The 21,366-nt window shown below is 51.5% G+C and overlaps 10 protein-coding genes across 10 annotated transcripts; 6 read left to right on the forward strand and 4 right to left on the reverse strand.

Moving 5' to 3' along the window:
- Nucleotides 1-1,344: 1,344 nt before the first annotated feature.
- Nucleotides 1,345-3,572, reverse strand: BU25DRAFT_415213 (D-arabinono-1,4-lactone oxidase). Its single transcript, XM_033707492.1, has one exon. It carries the CDS (start codon nucleotides 3,362-3,364, stop codon nucleotides 1,484-1,486), a length of 1,881 nt encoding a protein of 626 aa, XP_033556677.1. The 5' UTR covers nucleotides 3,365-3,572; the 3' UTR covers nucleotides 1,345-1,483.
- Nucleotides 3,573-4,072: 500 nt separating this feature from the next.
- On the reverse strand, nucleotides 4,073-5,724 carry BU25DRAFT_443147 (uncharacterized protein; the record flags this gene model as incomplete). The annotated part of the gene is made up of 5 exons (XM_033709343.1): nucleotides 4,073-4,270; nucleotides 4,448-4,555; nucleotides 4,627-4,873; nucleotides 5,308-5,474; nucleotides 5,701-5,724. 5 exons carry the CDS (start codon nucleotides 5,722-5,724, stop codon nucleotides 4,073-4,075), a joined length of 744 nt encoding a protein of 247 aa, XP_033556678.1.
- Nucleotides 5,725-8,298: 2,574 nt separating this feature from the next.
- On the forward strand, nucleotides 8,299-9,879 carry BU25DRAFT_415214 (carbohydrate-binding module family 18 protein). The gene has a single exon (XM_033707493.1). It carries the CDS (start codon nucleotides 8,394-8,396, stop codon nucleotides 9,717-9,719), a length of 1,326 nt encoding a protein of 441 aa, XP_033556679.1. The 5' UTR covers nucleotides 8,299-8,393; the 3' UTR covers nucleotides 9,720-9,879.
- A 1,728-nt stretch (nucleotides 9,880-11,607) lies between these two features.
- BU25DRAFT_480491 (carbohydrate esterase family 1 protein) lies at nucleotides 11,608-12,982 on the forward strand (the record flags this gene model as incomplete). The annotated part of the gene is made up of 2 exons (XM_033711053.1): nucleotides 11,608-11,769; nucleotides 11,816-12,982. 2 exons carry the CDS (start codon nucleotides 11,608-11,610, stop codon nucleotides 12,530-12,532), a joined length of 879 nt encoding a protein of 292 aa, XP_033556680.1. The 3' UTR covers nucleotides 12,533-12,982.
- Nucleotides 12,861-13,492, forward strand: BU25DRAFT_425656 (uncharacterized protein; the record flags this gene model as incomplete). Its single annotated transcript, XM_033708365.1, has 2 exons — nucleotides 12,861-12,888; nucleotides 13,098-13,492. The coding sequence occupies 2 exons, from the start codon at nucleotides 12,861-12,863 to the stop codon at nucleotides 13,490-13,492; spliced, it is 423 nt and encodes a 140-aa protein (XP_033556681.1).
- Nucleotides 13,493-14,379: 887 nt separating this feature from the next.
- BU25DRAFT_425657 (uncharacterized protein) lies at nucleotides 14,380-14,820 on the forward strand (the record flags this gene model as incomplete). Its single annotated transcript, XM_033708366.1, has 1 exon — nucleotides 14,380-14,820. The coding sequence occupies one exon, from the start codon at nucleotides 14,380-14,382 to the stop codon at nucleotides 14,818-14,820; it is 441 nt and encodes a 146-aa protein (XP_033556682.1).
- A 1,698-nt stretch (nucleotides 14,821-16,518) lies between these two features.
- BU25DRAFT_352237 (ras-related GTP-binding protein-like protein C) lies at nucleotides 16,519-17,771 on the forward strand (the record flags this gene model as incomplete). The annotated part of the gene is made up of 4 exons (XM_033703397.1): nucleotides 16,519-16,655; nucleotides 16,706-16,807; nucleotides 16,859-17,560; nucleotides 17,606-17,771. The coding sequence occupies 4 exons, from the start codon at nucleotides 16,519-16,521 to the stop codon at nucleotides 17,769-17,771; spliced, it is 1,107 nt and encodes a 368-aa protein (XP_033556683.1).
- A 291-nt stretch (nucleotides 17,772-18,062) lies between these two features.
- On the forward strand, nucleotides 18,063-19,671 carry BU25DRAFT_377646 (uncharacterized protein). Its single transcript, XM_033704150.1, has 3 exons — nucleotides 18,063-18,212; nucleotides 18,284-18,667; nucleotides 18,753-19,671. Exons 2-3 carry the CDS (start codon nucleotides 18,371-18,373, stop codon nucleotides 19,287-19,289), a joined length of 834 nt encoding a protein of 277 aa, XP_033556684.1. The 5' UTR covers nucleotides 18,063-18,212; nucleotides 18,284-18,370; the 3' UTR covers nucleotides 19,290-19,671.
- A 266-nt stretch (nucleotides 19,672-19,937) lies between these two features.
- BU25DRAFT_495018 (putative 40S ribosomal protein S25) lies at nucleotides 19,938-20,531 on the reverse strand (the record flags this gene model as incomplete). Its single annotated transcript, XM_033711822.1, has 3 exons — nucleotides 19,938-20,029; nucleotides 20,128-20,337; nucleotides 20,474-20,531. The coding sequence occupies 3 exons, from the start codon at nucleotides 20,529-20,531 to the stop codon at nucleotides 20,004-20,006; spliced, it is 294 nt and encodes a 97-aa protein (XP_033556685.1). The 3' UTR covers nucleotides 19,938-20,003.
- A 177-nt stretch (nucleotides 20,532-20,708) lies between these two features.
- BU25DRAFT_415220 (uncharacterized protein) lies at nucleotides 20,709-21,341 on the reverse strand. The gene has a single exon (XM_033707494.1). The coding sequence runs from the start codon at nucleotides 21,207-21,209 to the stop codon at nucleotides 20,760-20,762; it is 450 nt and encodes a 149-aa protein (XP_033556686.1). The 5' UTR covers nucleotides 21,210-21,341; the 3' UTR covers nucleotides 20,709-20,759.
- Between the last annotated feature and the right edge of the window lie 25 nt (nucleotides 21,342-21,366).

A 21,366-nucleotide genomic window follows, 5' to 3' on the forward strand; every position in this document is an offset into this window, starting at 1 on the left:
GTGGGATCTGACACGCGCCGCAGATCGTGAACCTACAGCTGTGTGCAGGTTGGGTGCAATCCTTCGAGGAAACTCATCCATCGAGCACCATCATGTTGACTGAGAGCGTAGACTGAAGATGAGCAAGGCAGGCTGGTCAAAAAGTTAAAGGTATTTTGATAATTCTCGCCGTGTTCGAAGGCTAGAACTTCGTGGTGGGTTTGTGCGAGGACACGGGCCGGCCCAGTCGTCGAGCAGCAGCCCCGCTCTCGTCGTGGACCGCTCAGATCCTACCTGCTCAACACTAGTGCCTGCTTCACGCCTGAGCGCCAGCCGGCCACCATTGATACACCTCAATAATGACACATCTCAGAACCACATAGACAGTCGGAATGTCAGGTGCTCTGCATCCTGGATCTTCGAAAAGATGGAATGTCTTCGTTCGACGAGGCTGAACGTGGCTAGGCCTGCAGCACTGCTCCGCTCCGCCAGGCTACGCCTTCTACCTCACATGCACAATTGTCCAACTTCCCATGGGACTTACTTCTCTCAAGGCACCGGTTCAAATAACTACAGGCTGTGATAACATGGCTCGGTGAGCCTGTTGGCGATGATGAACTTGCCTTTCAGGCCGCAGAAGACGTATCATAGTGACCGATGACTACGAAAGTGAACGCTTAATACGGCACAAAGGCGGTCTTCAAATATGGACGTTCCGGGGGGGAGTGATATTCCGTCGTGCGGACTTATCATAGGAAAAAGTCATACCTATGGTGAGCCCGGTTGGGTAGTCTTGGGTTTGGCTCTGTTCACAGGCCGACAATCACAGAGCTCAGAATACCTCCACGCTGCTCCAGATGATGCTTCCGACGCTCTTTGGTGGCGACTTCGCCTGGCGGATCTCCTCAGAATATAGCGCTCTCTTGCGTTGAGCGAATCACAGTTAAGAACCTTTATTCTCTCTAGCTGACAGAAGCTGGCATTGGGAAGAGGTGCGCGGGTTAGGGAAGTAGGTTTCAAAGGGGTTGACATCAACAGATTCTTAAAGCATTATCGCTGAAAAATCCGACAGAACCGTGATTGCTTAGGTCTGCGACGTTGTGCTCACTTCCTTCTTGCACAGAAGCAATCTCTTCTCACATGTGGGACATCATTTGCCCCTGGCGGCTGGATGCAGCACTACTCCCAGCGAGCAACCCATATAACAGAAGTTTAGGTCAACGCAAGACCCATAGCAAACCAATCGATGCTAAGGTATTGTGAAAGCCTACAATCAGCCAACATGAATGTGCAATTGACAGTGAAAGTCTCATTGGAGGATGTGCTTGAGCTTATTAACGAACCTCTGACTGTGCATCGAGAAATATGAAATACAGCACGGTAGCTGGCTCACCCAGTAATTCCCAAGGAATGCATTTAGACGTTGGCAACCATGCACGCGCGTTATTTTCAAACCGGAATGCTGGTTGAGTGTAGATCGCTTTGATACCACGCGATACAACATCTACATTTTATTGAAATTACCGCTGCCATCATCTCCTTCCTTGATGAATTGCTCAACATCCTGCCTCTCGTCAGACAGCCTCTCTTCGGTGTGCACAAATTCGCTCATGGACCCAAGTAGCGTTGTCGTTTCGGTATGCGAGGTCCTCTCATGCAACTCCTTCTCTGTCATTTCATCCCTCAAACTCTCCAGCAACACACTGCTCCCAGCCTCCGCACCAGCCATCAGATCAAATGACTCTCCGCTCTCACTGTGCTCCTCAGAATCCGGGTTCGTCTTCTCGAACACGTCAACACCGCCGTCCCACCACCGCGCTTGCTCGCCAATCCAGTCCTGGCCGCCTGTTCGGCGATCGCGGCGCAGGACTTCCTTCTCCTCGAGCGGGAAGACAGGCATCTCGGTCTTGCTTGGCAGCAATGTGCGACGGTGCCATGCGCCAAGGAACATGCCCTGGGGATCAACTTCGTTGCGCACACGCGTCCACTCGCTCAGGTCCTCACCGTAAGCTTGCGAAAGGTAAGAGTGGTCGACGGTCTGGAAGTTCTTGGCCCAGTGCGGGCGGCCGTTGTACTCTTTCATCAAGTGCTCGAAGGCTTGGTAGTAGCGTTCGCGGCAGGGCGGGTCTTGGTTGTAGGGGCGGTATAGCGTAGCGTTGAGGTACAGGGTGGGTGTGTCAGGGTACGTAGTGTCGAGGAATGGGCGCGGTGATTGACGCTTGGTGGTGTTTGCGACGCGGACTTCGATGGGAGAGTGTACGTAGAGGCCCTTTGAGGTGAATGGGATGCCGGAGGATACTTCGTCGCCGTGGAGCCAGTTGGTGAGGCGGGTGAGGGCTTCAGGGCCTTGGTGCAGGGGAATTGACCATTCGTTGACGAACTGAGAGTATAAGCAGTTCATAAGAAGACCGGTGCGTTGTTCTTCAACTGCAGAGATGACAGCGCCGTCTTTGAAGCCGTATTGCATGCCGAAGACGAACCACTCTACCCAAGGCAAGAAGCGGGGGACGTATTGGCTGATCCAGAGCAGGATGTGGTAGGTGTGGTAGCCTACGCTGCCGCCATACCAGTTGTACTGGGGTGTGATGTGTTCTTTCTTGGTGGTTGAGGCACGCCAGACGATGGCACGCTTCATGTAGGGCAGCCACCACACGCGTACGAACTCGTTCGAAGTCCAAAGGCCATTATTCCAGTCTGCGAGTACGTCTTCGATAGGGCGGATAGTCTGTATCCATTCAATGTCGGTGTGCGGCACCAGCTCGAATTCGATTTCCACGATAATGCCAAGGCCGCCGAGTGAGACGAGTGCTGCGCGGAACAAGTCTGGAGACTGGGTGGCAGAGCAGCGCACCGCCTGACCGTTTGCAAGAACGATACGCAGACTGCGCACGCGATCAGACAACAATCCATGTTCCATAGAGCTGCCGTGTGTCGCTGTGGCAATCGCGCCTGCAAGACTCTGCACGTCGATACTGCCCAGATTCGGCATTGTAAGTCCATGCTCCCTCGCTTGCTCATTCAAGCTATGCATTCGGATACCGGCTTGTACGGTCATGGTACTGCGCTCCTTGTCCACCTTCAAGACTTCCTTGAAGTCATCGAGGTTCACCATCCACGCCGAGGTACAAGTGAGGTCTGAAGGCGAATGTCCACATCCCACAGTAACGACGCGGCGGCGCATGCGGCGGGCGAGGGTCACGACCTTCTGTATCTCCTGCAGCGACTGCGGGCGAATGTAGAGCTCCGGACGTGCATGGAAGGTGCGCGCCCATGTGTGGTGGATGTGCGACTGAGAGGCGCGGAATGGCACGTCGGCGTCGGCACGCTCAAGCTCGATGTTGAAGCGCGGCGGCATCGTGAGCGTGTTTATCGGCGATGACGCCATCTTGATATGCTTTCTCAATGGTGTGGACGTGTGCTAGGTATGCGCGGCGAGATGCGCGAATATGGATGTGTGAATGACGTTGACAATGTCCCACGCTGGTGTCGCCGAACCAGCGGCAAACTTCAGAGGAAGCGAACAACTCTCGCACGCTGCCGCGGACTGTTCAGTATATATAGTCAAGGCAAACCTGCCATATCGTGAAGCTTGGTCGAGTGGAGACTGATGCGATCTGGAGGGGCGGCGGTGAAAGTGGATCCTTGCTATCTTGATGGGGTTAGTACGCCTGATTCTCGCTCCGATGTGGTTCTCGACTTCATTCGACTGATCTCTATTCATCACAAAATCATAGCAACAATGCATACGCAAGTGCACATACAAGATGATAATAAGCCTTGCTTTATCAGTACAAAACGTTCTGTAAACAATCAAGCAGCCTTGAAAAACATGCGATCCGGTCCGCCGCGTACAACTTACGTCAACTTGTGGACAACGAAACTTTCTGTGCATCAAGGTAACGCGTCCCACAATCGAAGATCCAGACCCCTCAACCGGCCGACTTCAGCATCATGGCTTCGCCGTAGATACCATAACGCTCTCAAGCCGATTTTCCGTTCTGATCGAAGATTGCTCTGACAAAAATGGACTATGAACACGATCACCAACGTACTCGACAACCTCCAGACTAACCATTTGCAGAGAGCAACCCGGTCAAACTTGCCCAGAGGCTTCACATGATGCCGACCCCAGATTTCCACTCACAAGCACAACCAGTACCGCAGCATACGCTGCAGTCGCCGCAAATATATCCGCCTTCTTCGCTGTAGTCAGCAGCCCGACGCTACTGGCAAACAGAATGACATACATCCCAACGACGATGAGTTTTTCGTCATGTTGAAAGAGCGTATTCTATCAATGAGGAACCGGAGTTCCTCTGTCAGAGCTATCAACTAGTAAACACACTAACAAATGTAGTTACCCAATGAACCGTAGTTCCTCCCTCATAAGCGCAACCGTTGTTTCCCTGCCCATAGGCAGCCGCTTCTCAACATTTTTTGTTGGATTCGCATCAAAGTATAGAGCCACGATGGCGCTGAACAACAGTACGACGGAGAGTATGATGCTGACTATCGTCACAAATCTGGCAATACCTCTTTGCGAAGCGTATGCCATATCGTTGCTACTTCGCCCTGACTGACAGAGATCAGCGCCTCAACGCACGTCTTGTCATGTATCCATGGTACGGGAGCAATGGCAGTACTTACCATGAAGAAGATTGGCATACGATCCTCGGGAAAAGCAGTCAGTCTGTCGCTGTGCTCAAAAACCCTGAGCAGCACTAAATCCTCGTTGGTGCTGTACAGTTTTGCGCTATGCCCACCGAATATCGAATCTCGCTGGTATGTATCATCAGCAGGTCGAGTGGAGGTGTTCATGAAGCTTTCGAAAGTGCGAACAGGCGGCGCCTTCGGAGTGGCTAGCGTGCTTTCAAACAACAATGCTTCCCCTTTACTGGTCAGCTTGATGATCTTGGAATAACGCAGGCATGATGTGCGGTACTCCTTCATCTTGACACGCACATTTCCAATAAGTTTTATGCGGCGTTACTGTCTTTCGTTCCCAACCAGCATTGCCGCGTCTCTAAATGTTGCAGTACAGTAAGAGGTCATGTTACAGCACTGTATGAGGTTGTGTAAAAGGACCAACTGGACCAGACTCCTTCAAACAGTATCAGTAACATAACAGCTTCACGGTCAGTTCTTCTTTCCGTTCATTCACAGTATATAACCACACGGCTTGAGTACAATACAACTTCAGTGAACCTCAATATCCATTGCCCAATACCGATTATCTTCAGTACCGTCACACTAAACGCCTCCTAATCCAATGCGCATCTCGTAGTGTGGAGGTCTTCATGTTTGATGCTCTGGTCCTCCCGATCGTACTGATCTCGGAGTGTCTCGAGTTCCACTAGCTCACTTTGAATATATAGCAGGTTTCTTGCGGCAAGCCTGTCGAGTCGCCTGAAGACTAACGAGGTATGATCTGGATCGCTAGCGATGAACTGAGCAAGAGAAGGGAAACCATCAAGAGACGCCAGGGGAGAAGCCGACTGGGACCGATTTTTTGTCTCTGATGCTGAGACATTATGAAAGAACAGTTGAGGCTCAGACACAATCCCATATTGTGTGACGCCTTTGCATGCAAAGATGTCGTGCGGTCTGCCTCGGGGCTGCCTTGTCCCATCACCGGTAGGATCGGAGGGCGGTGCATGCAAACCCCGCTCTCTCCTTGTACAACACATCGTCCCTCTTGTATGATATTTGAATTCAACTCACCGCCAGCACCGGTCTTGCGATCATCTTTCATCGGCATCAAGTTTATACATCCCTATCGCAAGATCACGGGTCGTCAGTTTCGAATACAGGTGAGAGGGACACAAAGGATGAGGGCAAAAAAGCATACATATGTCTGGCAATGTGTGAGTGCCCAATCCAGATGGCGCCATTGTTTTGACGTATCCTGATATTCGTTGTCACAGTGCTATTGCGGATACCCTTCTATACCTTATCGATCAAACGCCTGTCCAAGTCGTGGATATGGTCGGTGCGGAAGTTGCTACATAGTGATGAACCAGCTTAGGCCAGAGCCTATGCAGGATGATGGACTTCGGTGTCACCCCTGTGGTGATATTTCCATCCAGAGGCAGGACGATATTGAAGATACCCATGGTCCAACGCCGGTCAATGATACCCACGCGCCAAGACCGGTCGCCATCCCCATCCCAAAGTCCATCGCTAAGGCTCCTGTCGTGGCAGTTAGAAGAGGTCTCTCTCTTATCCTCGACTGCAAAGACGGACCCAGGAAGATCATAACTGGCTATGATACTATGACGAGAGCAAAGCATATTTCGCTTCGTCTTGCACACACCATGGATTTCAAGGTGGATAAGGCATTAAACACATATTTGAACTCCCTAATGGAAGGCTTATGCGGGCCTTCGGGCGCTTCACTGCGAACGTCCGATTTCCATGCGACAATCCGGAAATCACTGCCACGGTGCCGTGTTCGTTCTACGTTTTCTACAGATTGGCGACTCCTACTCTAATTGGTTTTGACTTCTTGCTGTTTACGGGAAAAATCACTGAGCACCAATACCGTCTTGAAAATCTACTCAAATTATATCCAAACAAGCGGCATGAGCGTCCACATCTCGTGTGTTCCATGGGGGGAGCCATAAACTATGCTCCGTGCATCGTCGAAGGATAAATGATTTATGCGCAAGCAGACACCGGTTCTGAGATTGCACTCACCAGTGAGTCCTACAGCAGGGCTCGCAAGCTTCCACTCGAACCTTGTAGTGAGCGAAGAGCTCGTGGTCAAATTTGCGCTTTTCCAAAATCCACCTGTCTTTCTTGCCGCTGACACTGACGAGCTGATACCGAGTCTCGCTTCCATCATCCACCTCGGGCCAGTGGAGAAGGCAGTCACACACGTAGCCAGTAAGACGAACAAATGGGTGGCATCCAAGGTGGCTCTCAAGATACGTGTTCACGCACAAACGGAACTCAGTATGGGCTTGAAACTTCTTACTGATTTGAAGACTGACACCACAGAGATGATCCACACCCCCACGAGCAGATAATGCTTGAAATAATTGCTTCTCTCGACTAAAAAGAGAATCGACATCGAACCCGAGCCAGTCAATCAGCCTGCTCCCTCATTCAAGCTCGAAAGAAGCTTCAAAGGCAGAGATCATACAAACAAGGGCGGGCGAAGCTTGTTCAGGACTACTACGAACCGATGGGAATGGAGACACAAGCACTAGGAAGCTGATGTTGCTGCAAATTTTGCGATGTTACAGGACAGCCTGATGTGATTTTATGTGGGTTATATATTGTAAATGCGACCTACTTTATCACATACGACCATAGGACGTTGAAAACAAGGCTTCCCGTTCGCTCAGCCCTATTTAAGCAACGTACCGGCGGATTAGTAGTTAGGTGGGTGACCACTAGCGAATACCCGCTGTTGTATGTATAAGTTTTCTTTTTTGGTTTTATTGTCTGGTTTTTTTTTGGTTTTTTTTTGGTTTTTTGGGGGGGGGGGGGTTTGCAGTACTGCTTGTTCCAAGAATCTGACCCTACAACGCATTGCAGTAATGTCGCTGACCTTCCAATGATAGGCCTCACGACATCAGAGCGAACCCAGACAGTGACAGAACCTGATCTCTGCGATGCGATCCTCACCGCCTATGTGAATGTCATTGTCAATCTTGCTCAAGAGATGAGCGAATTGCCGTATAGAGACGCACTGTTTGGTCCACATCCGTCCCCGGGGCAGGATTTCCGCCTCCAACGCATGTGGTTGAGTTGGCGCACGTCTGCCTTCCAGTACCAGCAAGTACGTGTATTCGACGAGAGTAGGAGAGGCGTTAAGGGGGAACCAAGCTGCTTTCTTCAGAATGTGGTGGGCTCACTGACTCAAGTCCAGACCAGATTCTGCGGGCTGCTGTGTGCTACTCCTTCATTATTTCCTTGCCCTAGGAATTTCAGCATCGTCCTCTAGGGCTAGAGTGTTCGCTAGCAAAAGGGGTGTCGGTCTGGCCGAACACCCAGTCTAGTTACAACCTAGCTGAATCTTGCGAATAGTGCCAAGTTCAGCCTCATATCCATAGTGAGGTTAGCGCCTCGCTTGAAACATCGTACAATGCTTCGAGGCTGAATACAAACAAACTGTGGCGCATACAAACAGGAGATGCAGCAGCTGAAGATGCAAATTAGATTGTTTAGTTCCAAATAATTCAGCACTATTGACTTTCGCACGCACGTTGCATTCTAGCTTTGTGGCTAAGATTCGCCCTAGTGTTGAGGGGTATATATTCGCGCAACATATATAGCGACTGTTGTAGTCTTTTTTTTAACACCAGTATCAATCTTTCTACTGTCTGTCGCTCTTTGCCCTAATCGTACTCTAATCGCACTCCTTTAATCGACTTTCTAGAGCACCTCTGCTCTACGCGATATCTAAAATGCGTCTCTCTGTAATTCTTACTTCGACGCTAAGTCTTATTCTTTCCGCCGATGCCGCCGCCATCTCAACGAATGCTCGCTGCGGCAGCTCTGGCGGCGGAAAAACCTGTCTAAACAGCGCGTTTGGCAACTGCTGCTCGCAGTACGGCTACTGTGGAAGCAGCGCCGATTACTGTTCCCCCTCGAAAGGATGCCAGTCCAGCTATGGAACCTGCGCCGACCAAGGAAAGACGACTGGTCTCACACGCTCGAAGAACGGCGCGTGTGGCAAGAGTTCCGGACAGACGTGCAAGGACAGCGCGTTTGGTAGCTGCTGTTCGCAATACGGATACTGTGGGTCGACATCTGCGTATTGCGGGATAGGCTGTAATCCTAAGTTTGGAAGTTGCCGCGCGGTTTCTTCTCCTTCTGTTGCCAGGAAATCTTCGACTTCTGCGAAATCGACTGGTACCAAGTGTTCTTCAAGCGCGACTCCCTACGGTGGCGTCGCCTCATCCACCCGTACACCTTCGTCTATTCATACAACGTCATCCATCCGTACCGCTTCGTCCAGCGTCCCACATTCCAGCTCCCAGTCGTCGGTTGTGTCTAGCTCAACCTCCAGCTCGTCTTTGAGTTCAACGACGACTTTGTCGAGTACCGCAGTCAGTTCTTCATCGAGCTCAGCTTCGAGCTCGGAAATTAGCTCACTGCAGATTTCTTCGACATCTTCGGTTAGCATCGCACCTACTATCGAAGTCCCTTCTACGTTCTCTTCGGCTATCGTCTTACCTACCAGCGATGCTCCTTCTATGTCCCCTTCGGCCAGCGATGCTCCTTCTATGTCCCCTTCGGCCAGCGATACTCCTTCTATGTCCCCTTCGGCCAGCGATGCTCCTTCTATGTCCCCTTCGGCCAGCGATGCTCCTTCTATGTCCCCTTCGGCCAGTGTCTCACCTACTAGCGATATCCCTTCTGTGTCCTCTCAGATTGTATCAAGCCTACCGACATCCTCCAGTGCTTCCAGTTCCACACCATCTCCATCACCGATACCAGCTGCTTGTGCCGGCCCTTATATGACCTGGGCTACGTTCGATATCGTCCCTCAGAACGTTATAAAGGATCTTCCGGGCGAGTTCACCATGGAACAGTGTTGCCAGGCCTGCCACAGCACTCCAGGTTGCACTTATTGGAGACAATACTACGAGGGGACAAACTGCCAGATTTCTGTGCAACCGGGCAGTACAGCGGCGGACCAATGTCCCCTAGGAGTTCAGAGTATTCCGTATTATGAGGGAGCTCCTTCGTGGGGCCCTGCACAATGCGGTACCCCAATGGTGTTATAATATGTTGCGGTATTAGTCGGTCCATACAAGACCCTATTACCTTTGCTTAGACTGTTCTGGACTAGCATGTTCCAGAGCCAGTATATAGTCGTCTTCTCCTCACTAGATAGCAACTCGGCGCAGTATTCCATCGACCCGATAGTCCTACGTTATCGTTTACCGTAGCTATCAGTATTCTACAGCGGCCCACGCCGCTACATAATAGACTGCTAATATTAATCTAATTAGAATTGTTCATAGATTCAATATATATTTATTTACTATCTGTCACTAGGTTGAAAATAAGATATGATACTTTTATCATGGCATATGCGTTGAATTGTTACTGGAGCCCGTACCGAACAAACTAGCTTGACGTGGGCTGATACTGAATACTTGCTGCTGTGCAAGAGCAGAAGTTGTTCCGTGTGGCTGTTGCTGTGGTTGTAACTGAGGCTGTGGTCGAGGTTGGAATTCGTTCTGTGAGGCTACGGCCTGTCCATGAGAACCATTTGCGACAAAGGGCATTCCGATCGATGAGGGCATAGACTTCGAACCTTGCAACTCTATCAAAGGTGGTGGTGCACGAACTATTGTCGCGGCTCGTTGTCAGGGGATACGTGCATGTCACGCATATGCCGGCGGCACCTGGCCAAGACCTGCTTGCTCTGGAGTGACATAGTAATGGTTCTGGTTATATGAGCAATCTGCCCAATTTATACTGTACCGCCCTGTAGGAACGACGGAAGGTACGCACCGAACGAGCTTTCTGCATGTGTATTACGGCTCTGGAGGTCATTCCACAGTTCTTCGGCCAATCGAAGCTGTGCGGTACCATGCCAAAGAGCATCCGTAGTAAGCCGTCCTCCTACTCTTGTTCCTGAACAGTATCTGATTGTTCTACAGCTGGTCAGTCGGCGCCCTGATTCTTGCAATCGGTATGACCGGGTTCATCGTATGGGCGGGCCTCAACTTGTTTGACTGGTTCGTGTGGGGCTCGCTAATCGTGGATCTTGGTATAATCGATCGCGCCGGCATCGAAGCCGTGCTATCAATGGGAACAGTTTTGAAGCATTGTGTGATGATTCGTCTCTTTCTGAACTACGGATGTGAAAGAGATTCAACGCTGTGAAGCCAACCCCGACGGCGGCCAGGTCGACCTATAACGACTATATACCTAACCTCAGGCCAGTGACCGGTCACACTAGACTAGGGTAGTCTGTCAGGGGTACAGTCAGACCTTGTATGGACCAACCAATACCGCAACAAGAATAAGTACGAGTGCACGAGGCGTACTCTACCGTAAGCTAAGCGAGGTAGAGCATCTTCTCCAAACTGTCTAGCATTCACAATTTCGGAGTATGAGCTTCGATTTCACTGCATGATTGCCTGTGTTGCAGAAGGCATTAGCCCTGACAGCTTGCCAACGAGGCGAAAGTCTGTTTGACGATGCGTCAAAGGCCTCCAGAGACGGAGTGCGTTTTCCTTGAAGTTCAAACCTAAAACTCGGCAGTCATGAAACTCTTGCGGACCGCATGAGGAAACTGGGGTGATGTACCGATCCTTGCTCCTTCTCTATATAGCCTCGGCTGCATTCAGTGGCCACCTCTTAGGATTGGTTGGATGATTCCATGTTCGTTGAAACACCTCTTGGCATTCAAGAACATCTTGATTGCTGCAGGCATATTATTGGGCTAATGTTAGGATCTGCCCGTTGTGAGTGTGCAAATTCCACTTCTGCATATGCGAAATGGGGACACCGGCAACGGGAACAGACGACGGCAGATCATCGAGCATGTGCAACTTTCCATCAGGCTTCTCGTAAGATATATAAGTATGCTGTGCTTTGCAGTGTCCATATACTCAAGACGACGCCCAGGAGCTCTACCATTAAGGCTTACCGCTAAAAATGTATTTTTCCACCTCTTTTCTCATCAGCCTCAGTGCCGCACTTGTGACCGTCAATGGCGCCCTCACTCGTGTCACAAACTTTGGCAACAACCCGACAAACCTTCAAATGAACATCAATGTACCAGCTAAGCTCGCACCAAAACCCGCCATAATCCTTGCCGTAAGCCGACTACCACCTCTCACGACACCAACTAACACTAGCCCAGCTCCATGGCTGCTTTGGCAGCGGCGAAGCCTATGCTCTCCAAACAACCTACAACACCCTCTCTGAGCAGATAGGCTTCATAACCATCTTCCCCTCTTCCAAACGCGACTCCAACTGCTGGGAAGTCAACACGGCCAAAGGCCTCTCACGCAACGCCGGCGGCGACAACCAAGGCCTTGTGTCCATGGTAAACTACACCATCGCCAAGTACTCCGCCGACGCCGCGAGAGTGTTTGTCACAGGTTCGAGCTCAGGGTGCATGATGACCAACGTACTCATGGCAACCTATCCGGATGTGTTTGCGGCTGCGACATGTTATTCTGGTGTCCCTGCTGGCTGTCTGGCTGGCAGTCCTGGCGCAAGCCCCATCTCAGCAGATCCGAAGTGCGCCAACGGTCTAAACATTAAGAGCCAGGCTGAGTGGGTGAGTATAGCGAAGGCAATGTACTCTGGGTACAGCGGTAAGTATCCCAAGTTGGCAACGTGGCATGGAACCGCGGATACGCTTGTGAAGCTGCCAAATTTGGGCGAACAGTTGAAGCAATGGTCGGGCGTGCAAGGGCTGGGGTTTGCGAGAAATGAGACAAACATACCAGAGGCAGGGTACACGAAGATTGTGTATGGTGATGGAAGTAAGTTGATCGGGTATGAGGCGAGAGGTGTGGGTCATACCGTGCCGGTGCATGAGGAGGATGATTTGGTGTGGTTCGGGATCTGATCCGTATGCTGGAAGGCTGAAACAAAGCTGAGTCAATATGTAACAAACACGTACCGTAGGCGATGGACTACCAACAGATTCTGTATGAGTGAAAGTGTGTCTCTAGCTGTCTTTCACTTGTCAGTATTTCCAATTCCAAGTGAGCAGTCAATACGAAAACGAATTCCAATTTCCCCTTAAGCACATTCATAAAAACCACAGAGCATTCAACATGCCACCGACTAACTCAAAGCAACAATTTCTCGCCTCACTCCAAGAACTTACCTGCCCTAGCTGCGAAGACTCTTTCAGCAGTATCGATTTACCTGTCACAGTAGACGGATGCGCCATGTCTTTGGTGTCAAATGTGTCGGAAAGTTGGTCGAATCCGGAAGCCCCGGCCGAAACAAGTGCCCTACGTGTCTTGCAGTGATGTTCGAAATTCCCCAGCCTGCACGTATTCCTAGCTCGGTCGATATGGAGCACGGAGCAACTGCGGCAGAGCGATACCTACAGCAAATGGTCTTGGAGCATTACGGACAGCGACGCCAGGAACAGCTGCAAAGAGAATAACTTCAACACGAAGCCGAGGTGGCACGCACCAGGGAGACGATACGCGCGCACCGAGCAAACAGTCCTGCCAGCGTTCAACAAGATGTTGGAGTCAACGGTCGCACTCCAGCAGATATCGACATCGCCCCAGTCGCATCCGTCGCAGTTCCAGGTCCACGTCCAGATGTCCGTACGGAAGCCGAGATGGCACGCACCAGAGAGACGATACGTGCGCACCATGCAAACAGCCATGCCAGCGCTCGTCAGGATACCGAGGTCAGCGCTCCTATTCCTGCGAATTTTGCCCCTCGCGAAGCCGCCGCACCTGTTGTGAGAGATCGTTGGGACGCAGCTCCAGTACCACACCCACATGCTCGTCCGGAAGTTAGTCAACAGGCAGTACATGCATCTGCACCGCGCACCGAATAACCTTGTCAGACACAGGTGAATCAGCCCGGATCACTATCAAGTCCCTAATCATGTTCATGGCTTTTGCGTTCCAGGCATCGATGTTTATGATAGTGGTGTATGTGCTCTTTCAGGCCATCTCGTGGATCTCTGCGGTGTCCAGACTGATCGAGGAGTCCTGGTTCTGGTCCAGTCTTCTTGTTTCCGTTGTTTTCTCAATTTGCTTGCCTGATACCGGCGATGGCTCCAAGACCCCATTGAGGCCCTCCCGCGTGCTCTACTGGACGTTGGTCATCATGATGCTGCGCCTCGTGTACAGCATGCATATCAGATACGGAATGTGGGCCAGGTTCGGGATGCTCACTGGGTTCAGATCATGCTTGAGGCACCTTTCTTGTGCTCGCTTCTTCTCTACGCAAGAGCTGGCAAATGAAATAGTAGACCCTTGGCCGCTGGGACGGCGAGCCTTCTTTTGAATGAAGGTATCTTGATGGGTGGAGGCATCTGAGTCGCAAACCGGGCTCGTTGACCGAGCGACGCGTGCGTATCAGTCGCCTCTTTAGAATGCAAGATATGCCGCATAGCATCCTAGTTCTCCAGTCAAGTTCCATGAATTTCGAGAACTTGTTAGTTAGTGTTTGTGTGTAGAACGTACCGTATGTTTCTGTCGGATAACCAAACATCTTTGCTTCATACTCCCACATGTTTGATCCCGTATCTTGTCTGGAACTAACATGCCTTTATCAGCTCTGCCAGCCCAGCTGCGTCTCTATTTCCACAACTCCAAGTCAATATCCGTTCAACATCTACAGATGCCTCCACCAAGATACGTCTGAGAATTCCCGGACTCGTTTGAAGAGCTCTGCTGCCCGATCTGCGGTGTTCCGTTCGATCAGGTCGAAAACCACATGCCGGTAGCAGTAGAAGAATGTGGTCATATTTTCAGCTTCCGCTATCTCGAAAAGTGGGCAAGATCCAAGAATGCCGCAAGGAACAGGTGCCCAGTATGCGGTGGCGCCATGTTCAGCAGAGGCGAGAATGTTGATCCAGATTTGTCCGACTCATCTGGCTCGTCTGAGGGTTCCAATATGTCTGACGTTGAGTCTGACGACGACCTAGGAATAGATGATGGCTCGTCATATAGCGAAGGCTCAGATTATGAAACAGACAGCAGCAGCGACGCAGACTCCACGAAAGGGCCGGAGTCATCCCGAATATTGGGTGCATCCGACAACTTGGCACTTGCTGACAGCTCGAATATCTCTCATGGCCAAGAGAAATCTGGTGGTTCAAAGGGATTATCCACTCGCGAACCATCTTCCAACGCTGGAGCCTTGTCAGGAACATGATCTGACAACGCATCATCCAATGACGAAATGATGTGTGTTGTGGCGTGACAGGATACTATTGAGTCAGAAGGACATAGACGGAAAGAGTCGTCGAGAGTGGTGTGACAGAGTGAGCCTCGCGGAAAGCCAGTGTAGAAGCCTCTTTAGCCTATTTAGGTTCTATAGAATGAGCGAGGCATGAACATTCGTGATTGTGTCATCCTTGCAATACCAGGGACGCGTGCTGGAGTCTTTCTTACATTACCGTGATGTTCTGAATGAAGTCACCTTCCACGCTTCACCAAAGTATCAATCACTCAAGGTGTCGGCCCTTCTTACAGCGATATCGCACAGATGAATGCGGTCGTCGCACACAATCACAAGAGGGTGTACGAGGTACAACGTCGAGTTGGCGCGTGAAATGTGACTTTCGGGGACGGCGGAGAAGCACCCGAGTGAGTTCTGACTAGCGCACGGAGCTGTAAGCTTTCGAGTCAGTGGTGACCGACGAGAACAGCCGTCCGGCCCGAGATGTAGACTTCGGCACCGGGGGAAAAAGAAAGCCACATGAAGCTAGAGTGTGGTGTTCAAAACTTGATGTTAGCGATGATGACGAAGGATGTTGCTGGCACAGGCGGTGCCTGAAGATCCTCGCCTAAGCGAAGGGTCTTGCAAGCCATTTGCACGTACCAAGATTGCGGCTTCCAGCCCGGAGTGACATGTCGTGTTCGCGCAGCGCTGTGTGGACAACGTAACTCACACTTATCGGACCAGCACCTCGATCGCCGCGCAGCGTGCTTCTTCTGATCACAGAGCACCTGCAGTCGCCCAATCAGCCACTCACAGCGCGGAGATTAGGAAGGAACATCCTTGCAACCTTAACGCTCCCGCCGGCTCTCTGTCATCGTTCGAATCGAGGACGACGTCCAGAAGCCTAGGGAACGCATACCATACACCGCTGCGCTGACCGTGCGCTGAAAGAAAAAGAGTGAGCTATTACTATTGCCATCTTGCTTATTGCACCGGAGCCCAACTATGGAGGTGAGCGCCCACTACATTATTTTCTTCCTGCTGCCCTACCCTGTTGCGTTATCTTGTAGATAGCTTTCCTTCTGCTCACATTGTATATCAACCGTACTCCCTTTGTCTACAGCCGCACGGCAGCACTCGCTCCTTCCTCAGCCCTACCGCTGCGGTGTTGCCATGCCTTGAGGGTCGGGCTCTTGTACTATCACCAAGAGTACCTGCCTACGCGTGTTACTCTTGTAGTACCACACGGCGAGCGCTTATTGCTCCATCACTCTATCATTTTCTTGTCTTCACCGCGACTTCTCCCTGTACAGTCCCTGCATTGGTGGCTAGGGTGTTTACCTTTTCCCACGTCATTTTCCATATCTACGGGCCGGCATCGAAAGTTAGGAAGGAACCTGCACGCGACACTGCGACATGCCAGACAGGTGAAAGGAAAAGAGAAGGTCAAACATCGCTTGCGATCTGCTGCCTAGCTTTTTCACGAGTCATTCTATCTCTCTTCAATCATTGTTTTCAGCTTTATACCCTGTACTACTATACATCATGAGTCGCCGTCCTAGCAGGCAGGTATCTGCATTCTCAGCAGTGGGACTTGGGCAGCAAATTTACGAGGAAAATGGAGCCCGAAGGCCGTCGGTGCAATCTGTCGTGCAAGCGTCGAGTTTGAAGCCAGGAGCACAGTTGACCATGGAACGTTTTCTACAGGACTTACCGAGCGCCGACCAGCCGCTGGTCGACTTCAGTCAACAATATCACACAGGCCGAGTCCCGAATAGTAAAGGGAGAGATGGAAAGCCTAGGTTACTTCTCATGGGTCAGAGAAGGTGAGGACAATTGCGACTGGTGAAGTTTCGCGGCTGACATGATGTATTAGGAGTGGCAAGTCATCAATAGCCAATGTAGTGTTCCACAAGCTGCCTCCAAGCGAAACGCTGTTTCTTGAAACTACTTATAGGATCAAGAAGGAATCGATGCAGTGAGTGCAGGCCTGACACGGAGATGTGCGTTGACTGACCAGCTTGGCTAGCTCGTTTATGGACTTCCAGGTTTGGGATCTACCTGGCCACCTGGACTACTTCGACCCCGCGTTTGACACAGATAACATCTTCGATGAGATTGGCGCACTCATCTGGGTCATCGATGCGCAAGACGAGTACCTCGACGCCATTGCTAGACTCAACCTCACGATTCTCAACCTGCAGCACTCGTACCCCAACATCAACATCGAAGTCTTCGTACACAAAGTCGACGGCTTATCAGACGACTTCCGAGGCGACACATTCCGCGACATCATCCAAAGAGTGCAGGACGAGCTCAGCGACAACGGCTACGAGCAAGCACCCATATCATTCTATCAAACCAGCATCTACGATCACTCCATCTTCGAGGGCTTCAGCAAAGTCATTCAAAAGCTGATACCGCAACTACCGACACTCGAAGCGCTACTCAACAATCTCTGCGCCGCGTGTAACATCGAGAAGGCGTACCTCTTCGACATCATGAGCAAGATCTACGTAGCTACCGATACAACACCCACAGACATAGGGAACTATGAGATCTGCTCGGACTACATTGATGTCGTTGTCGATGTGGCAGAGATCTACGGGTACGAACGTGAAAATCAGACACCAGAAGAGGAGCTACTTGAGAAAGGCAACGGAGATGCAGAGAGCTTGATCACCATGGAGAGGAAGGGGGCCAGGTATCTGTACCTGCGGGAACTGAACAAGTGAGTATTTCCAGTCCTTCGCTCAATTATTGCTGACAACCATAGGTATCTTGCACTCGTTTGCATTATGGGCGATGACAGCCCTGCTGAGAAGAAGGCCATCATCGACTACAACGTCGGTGTCTTCCAGGCAGGACTGAAGAAGGTATTCCCTAAGGGTGATCGCGAGGCTCAGGTAGAGATTGTAGCCACCAACGACGCAGCTTCATAGTAGAGCTTTGCTGCATTGTACCCATACACAGATCGAAAGATGAGCCATGCGGTGTTTTTGAGGGACAGCCAAACGGGCATCTAAGCAGGCAGATAGGACCGACAGTGATAGCTATGGAGGACACATCATTTAAGCAGCACCAATACAAATCCAAACTCACGATACTCTAACTCGCACCAAAGCCTCCATTGAGTGTGGATGCGGCTAAGTTAGTAAAGAGGTCGGAGCCAATAAGTGTTCCCAGATTTCGGATGATCTGCGTGACTGCCGCTCTTCTGCCGAATGCAGGCTGTCACAGCTCCAGGCTTGAACGCAATTTATCTCCGCTACATCGGACCGCTTTCCACCCCTCTTGTTGTGTGTGTGAAGAGTTGATCTCTCTGTCCTTGCTTCCACTCTTATGACATTGTCGTTTGCAGTGTGATCTTGGAGCAAATCTAGGTACGAACTCCACGGATTTACAAGCGATGCTTGGGAAAAGCACACACTCAGGACTGTACTGACTTGAGCAGCTATACAACCCACGATCTTGCACCACCCCACATACCACATTGTTCGAACACTCAGAGATTAACCCACAAACTTCACCCACCGACACAATGTCCACACCAGCCCGCTACCGCAAGCCAGCCTTCGCGACCACAAGCCATGAAGACACACTCCCCATTCCCCGCGCGCCCGCCTCGACTTCAGAAGCCAAGAAGGAGCTCAAGGCAGCGGTCAACGACCAAGCAGCCAAAACATCCAAAGGCTTCTCAGTCCTCGACATCCTGCGCGTCCTCGGTGGCCTAGCGCTCCTCAGCGCAGGCCTGTCATATCTGAGCACAAGCGGAACAAGTATGACATGGGGATACAATGCAAAATGGACGCGCATGCGGGAGTGGAAAGGGCTATTCGTACGTCTCCCCTCCCCCTATCCATCCCACCATCCCACTCCGAAGTCCAAGAGCATACATCGAACTGCTTGCTAACGATTGGCAGAAAGGACAAGTAACCCTAACCGACGCCGAGCTCCTCTCCTACGACGGCAGCGATCCCCAAAAACCCATTTACCTCGCGCTCAACGGCACAATCTACGACGTCTCGGCGTCGCCACAAACCTACGGGCCGGGCGGCAGCTACCACTTCTTCGCTGGCCGCGATGCCGCGCGCGCCTTCCTCACAGGCTGCTTCGTCGAAGACGCGGTGCCGGATCTGAGGGGCGTGGAGCGCATGTTCATCCCTGTGGACCCTGAGGAGAAAGCCGACGCCACCCCCGAGACGATTGAGGCAGCGAAGCACAGGAGGGCGCCAAGCAAAGGAGAACTGAAGAACCGCACAGCTCAGGAAGAGAGGACTGCCAAGCAGAAGGTGGTGCAGGGTCTTGAGAGCTGGCATGCGTTGTTCCGCGGCGACAAGGGCAAGCCGTACTTCAAGGCTGGTGTGGTCAATAGGCCGAATGGCTGGGAGAAGTACCTGCCTGAGCGGTCGTTGTGCGAGCAGGCGGAGAAGAGCAGGCCGGTTAGGAAGTACGATTAGGTGGTGCATCAAGTGAAGTTATGTATTCTGAATGTGCGTACTTAACACGGGCTTTTTCGTCATGCTTGTTCATGACGCAGGCCAGTACTGATGAGCACGTTGCGGACGTTACAAGGCAAATCGAGACGAGTGTCGCAACGGCGACTGTTGCTGGAATGTTCGAAGGCCGAATCAGGATCAAGCGCATCGCAGCTGGCACCTATTCTCAGCTTTGTGGTGCGAATGTATGTGAGGCGGCATTGTGCAATCAAATTGGTGGTTGAGGTTAGAGAGTACATGAGCTGGGAGGTCGGTGAGCCTTCGTAATGCGCGTATTGTCGAGCCCAAACACTATCACGTCGAGATATGGCAATGGCGTAATGTGCGAAGCAGCGCGCTTCGTGACACGGCTGGACTGTTCATGAGTGAAGCTGCCAAAGAATCAGCACCCCGCAAGGTCTCTGCCACACACCATCATATAAAATTCATGATGCGCACATCACATCCACGTCCAGCAGCACAGATCGTTGAGTTCGGATATCTTTTTCATTCAATACATAACCGACACGGCCTACAGGCGCGGTGCTGTACCGATCGCCTGTCCTCCTTTCATGCCCTATTGTCCGTGAAGACCCGTTCGTGATGACGCCGTTGGTAACTGGGAAAGAGGAATGTCGTTGAAAAGCTGAAAAGAGCACCGAGGTCCGCGTCTATTCCATTTCGCTAAGGGATGATTTACTCGGCATCACCGACAGCGCGGGCTAAACAATCGTCAGTACAGGTTCTTCTTTGAATCTTCCCCTTCGGAAGAGGGGTAGCTGTCATCTTCGCTAGCGCCCGGTTGGGGTGTGAGACATACTGTAGACGGACAGCTTCGAGTGACCGACAACCTTCTTGATCTGACCGTTGGCCTCGAGGTCGTTGAGGGCTTTCCGTGCGAGCGAACCGTTGATCTTGAGTCGATCGACGAGGGTGGCAACGGTGATCAGGCGGTACGACTGGACATCCTTGTTAAGCTTGTCGGTGACGTTCTTGTCGAGGACGACAGCGTGCTGGGCCTTGTCCTTGACTGCGGAATTGTCAGCCCAGTTCTCATATCACAACTTTCGGTGTGCGCGTTGTCGGGTGTGGGTGGTCGAATTGCGGTTCCTGACAGTTTGTGCGTGCGAGAGGATTTTGGTGCGAGTGCGGCAGCGGTCACGTACCCTTGCCCTTGGACCACTTCTTCTTCTGCTTCTTGCCTCCGGTTGCTGAGGGTGCCATTTTGTCGGATGTGAGAGTGATGGTCTGGTCGTCGTCAGAGCAGAGACTCAAGTCGAAATTGAGCTGGTGCGGAGTCGCGCTTGGCGCAGACCACCTGCAAGCGAAGGCGCTAGTGCCGGAACAGGAAGTCGCTACTGCTGTCTTTGAACATCAATCTCACCTTCACCTTTGTAAACTACACAGCACATGTGAATGGTATTCATACTGTAGCATTTGCTGTCACTCTTGTTACTGGAACGAATACATTTGTTTCCCTGGCTGGTCGGATCTTAACATATGCGCCGATAGTCTACATGACTGCACATCCTCCGCCCGTTTCCTTCCCCTGCCGACGTATCTGCTTCCGTTCAGTTTCTGCTGGTGGAGGATTCGCAATAAACAGTGCACACTGCTCACACACGCCATGCGTGCACCTCGGTCTTTTGAAGAAGTTCTGGCACGGCGCCTTCTCGTCGCTGGGGCCGCGGTTGTGGTAGCAGCAGTGGCAGCAGCGCCAGCCCATTGTTCCAGTATCGATGCGTAGAAAGATTTGGGAAGAGAGTAATTGTTTATGGTTTGTGTATGCGAGTCGTGAGGTAGATTGGGGCTTGGTGAACAGAGAGGAAGCGGGGAGGGGTTATGTGTCCGTGTACTTCCCGGTTTGAGGAGGTCACTGGTGTATGTGGTGATACCTTCCATGGTGAATGTTAGCTCTTCAATACTTGTGCATCACATCCACTCTTAACGGGGCGGAGGCACATAAAAGGACGCTCGCATGTCTCTGTTCTCGGCCATAGACAGCGCATCATCCACAATGTATAAGCCCAAAATACACGCTCAGCCCTGCTGTATACTC

Source organism: Macroventuria anomochaeta (genome assembly GCF_010093625.1).
Source record: "Macroventuria anomochaeta strain CBS 525.71 unplaced genomic scaffold BU25scaffold_44, whole genome shotgun sequence".
NCBI classification, from domain to species: Eukaryota; Fungi; Ascomycota; class Dothideomycetes; order Pleosporales; family Didymellaceae; genus Macroventuria; species Macroventuria anomochaeta.

Bases quoted from the DNA above. Each gene is read 5' to 3' on its own strand.
- BU25DRAFT_415214 (XM_033707493.1), top strand. From the start codon at position 8,394: ATGCGTCTCTCTGTAATTCTTACTTCGACGCTAAGTCTTATTCTTTCC.
- BU25DRAFT_415220 (XM_033707494.1), bottom strand. From the start codon at position 21,209: ATGGAAGGTATCACCACATACACCAGTGACCTCCTCAAACCGGGAAGT.
- BU25DRAFT_415213 (XM_033707492.1), bottom strand. From the start codon at position 3,364: ATGGCGTCATCGCCGATAAACACGCTCACGATGCCGCCGCGCTTCAAC.
- BU25DRAFT_377646 (XM_033704150.1), top strand. From the start codon at position 18,371: ATGTCCACACCAGCCCGCTACCGCAAGCCAGCCTTCGCGACCACAAGC. The intron at 18,668-18,752 runs GTACGTCTCCCC...AACGATTGGCAG, and splicing joins GGGAGTGGAAAGGGCTATTC to AAAGGACAAGTAACCCTAAC.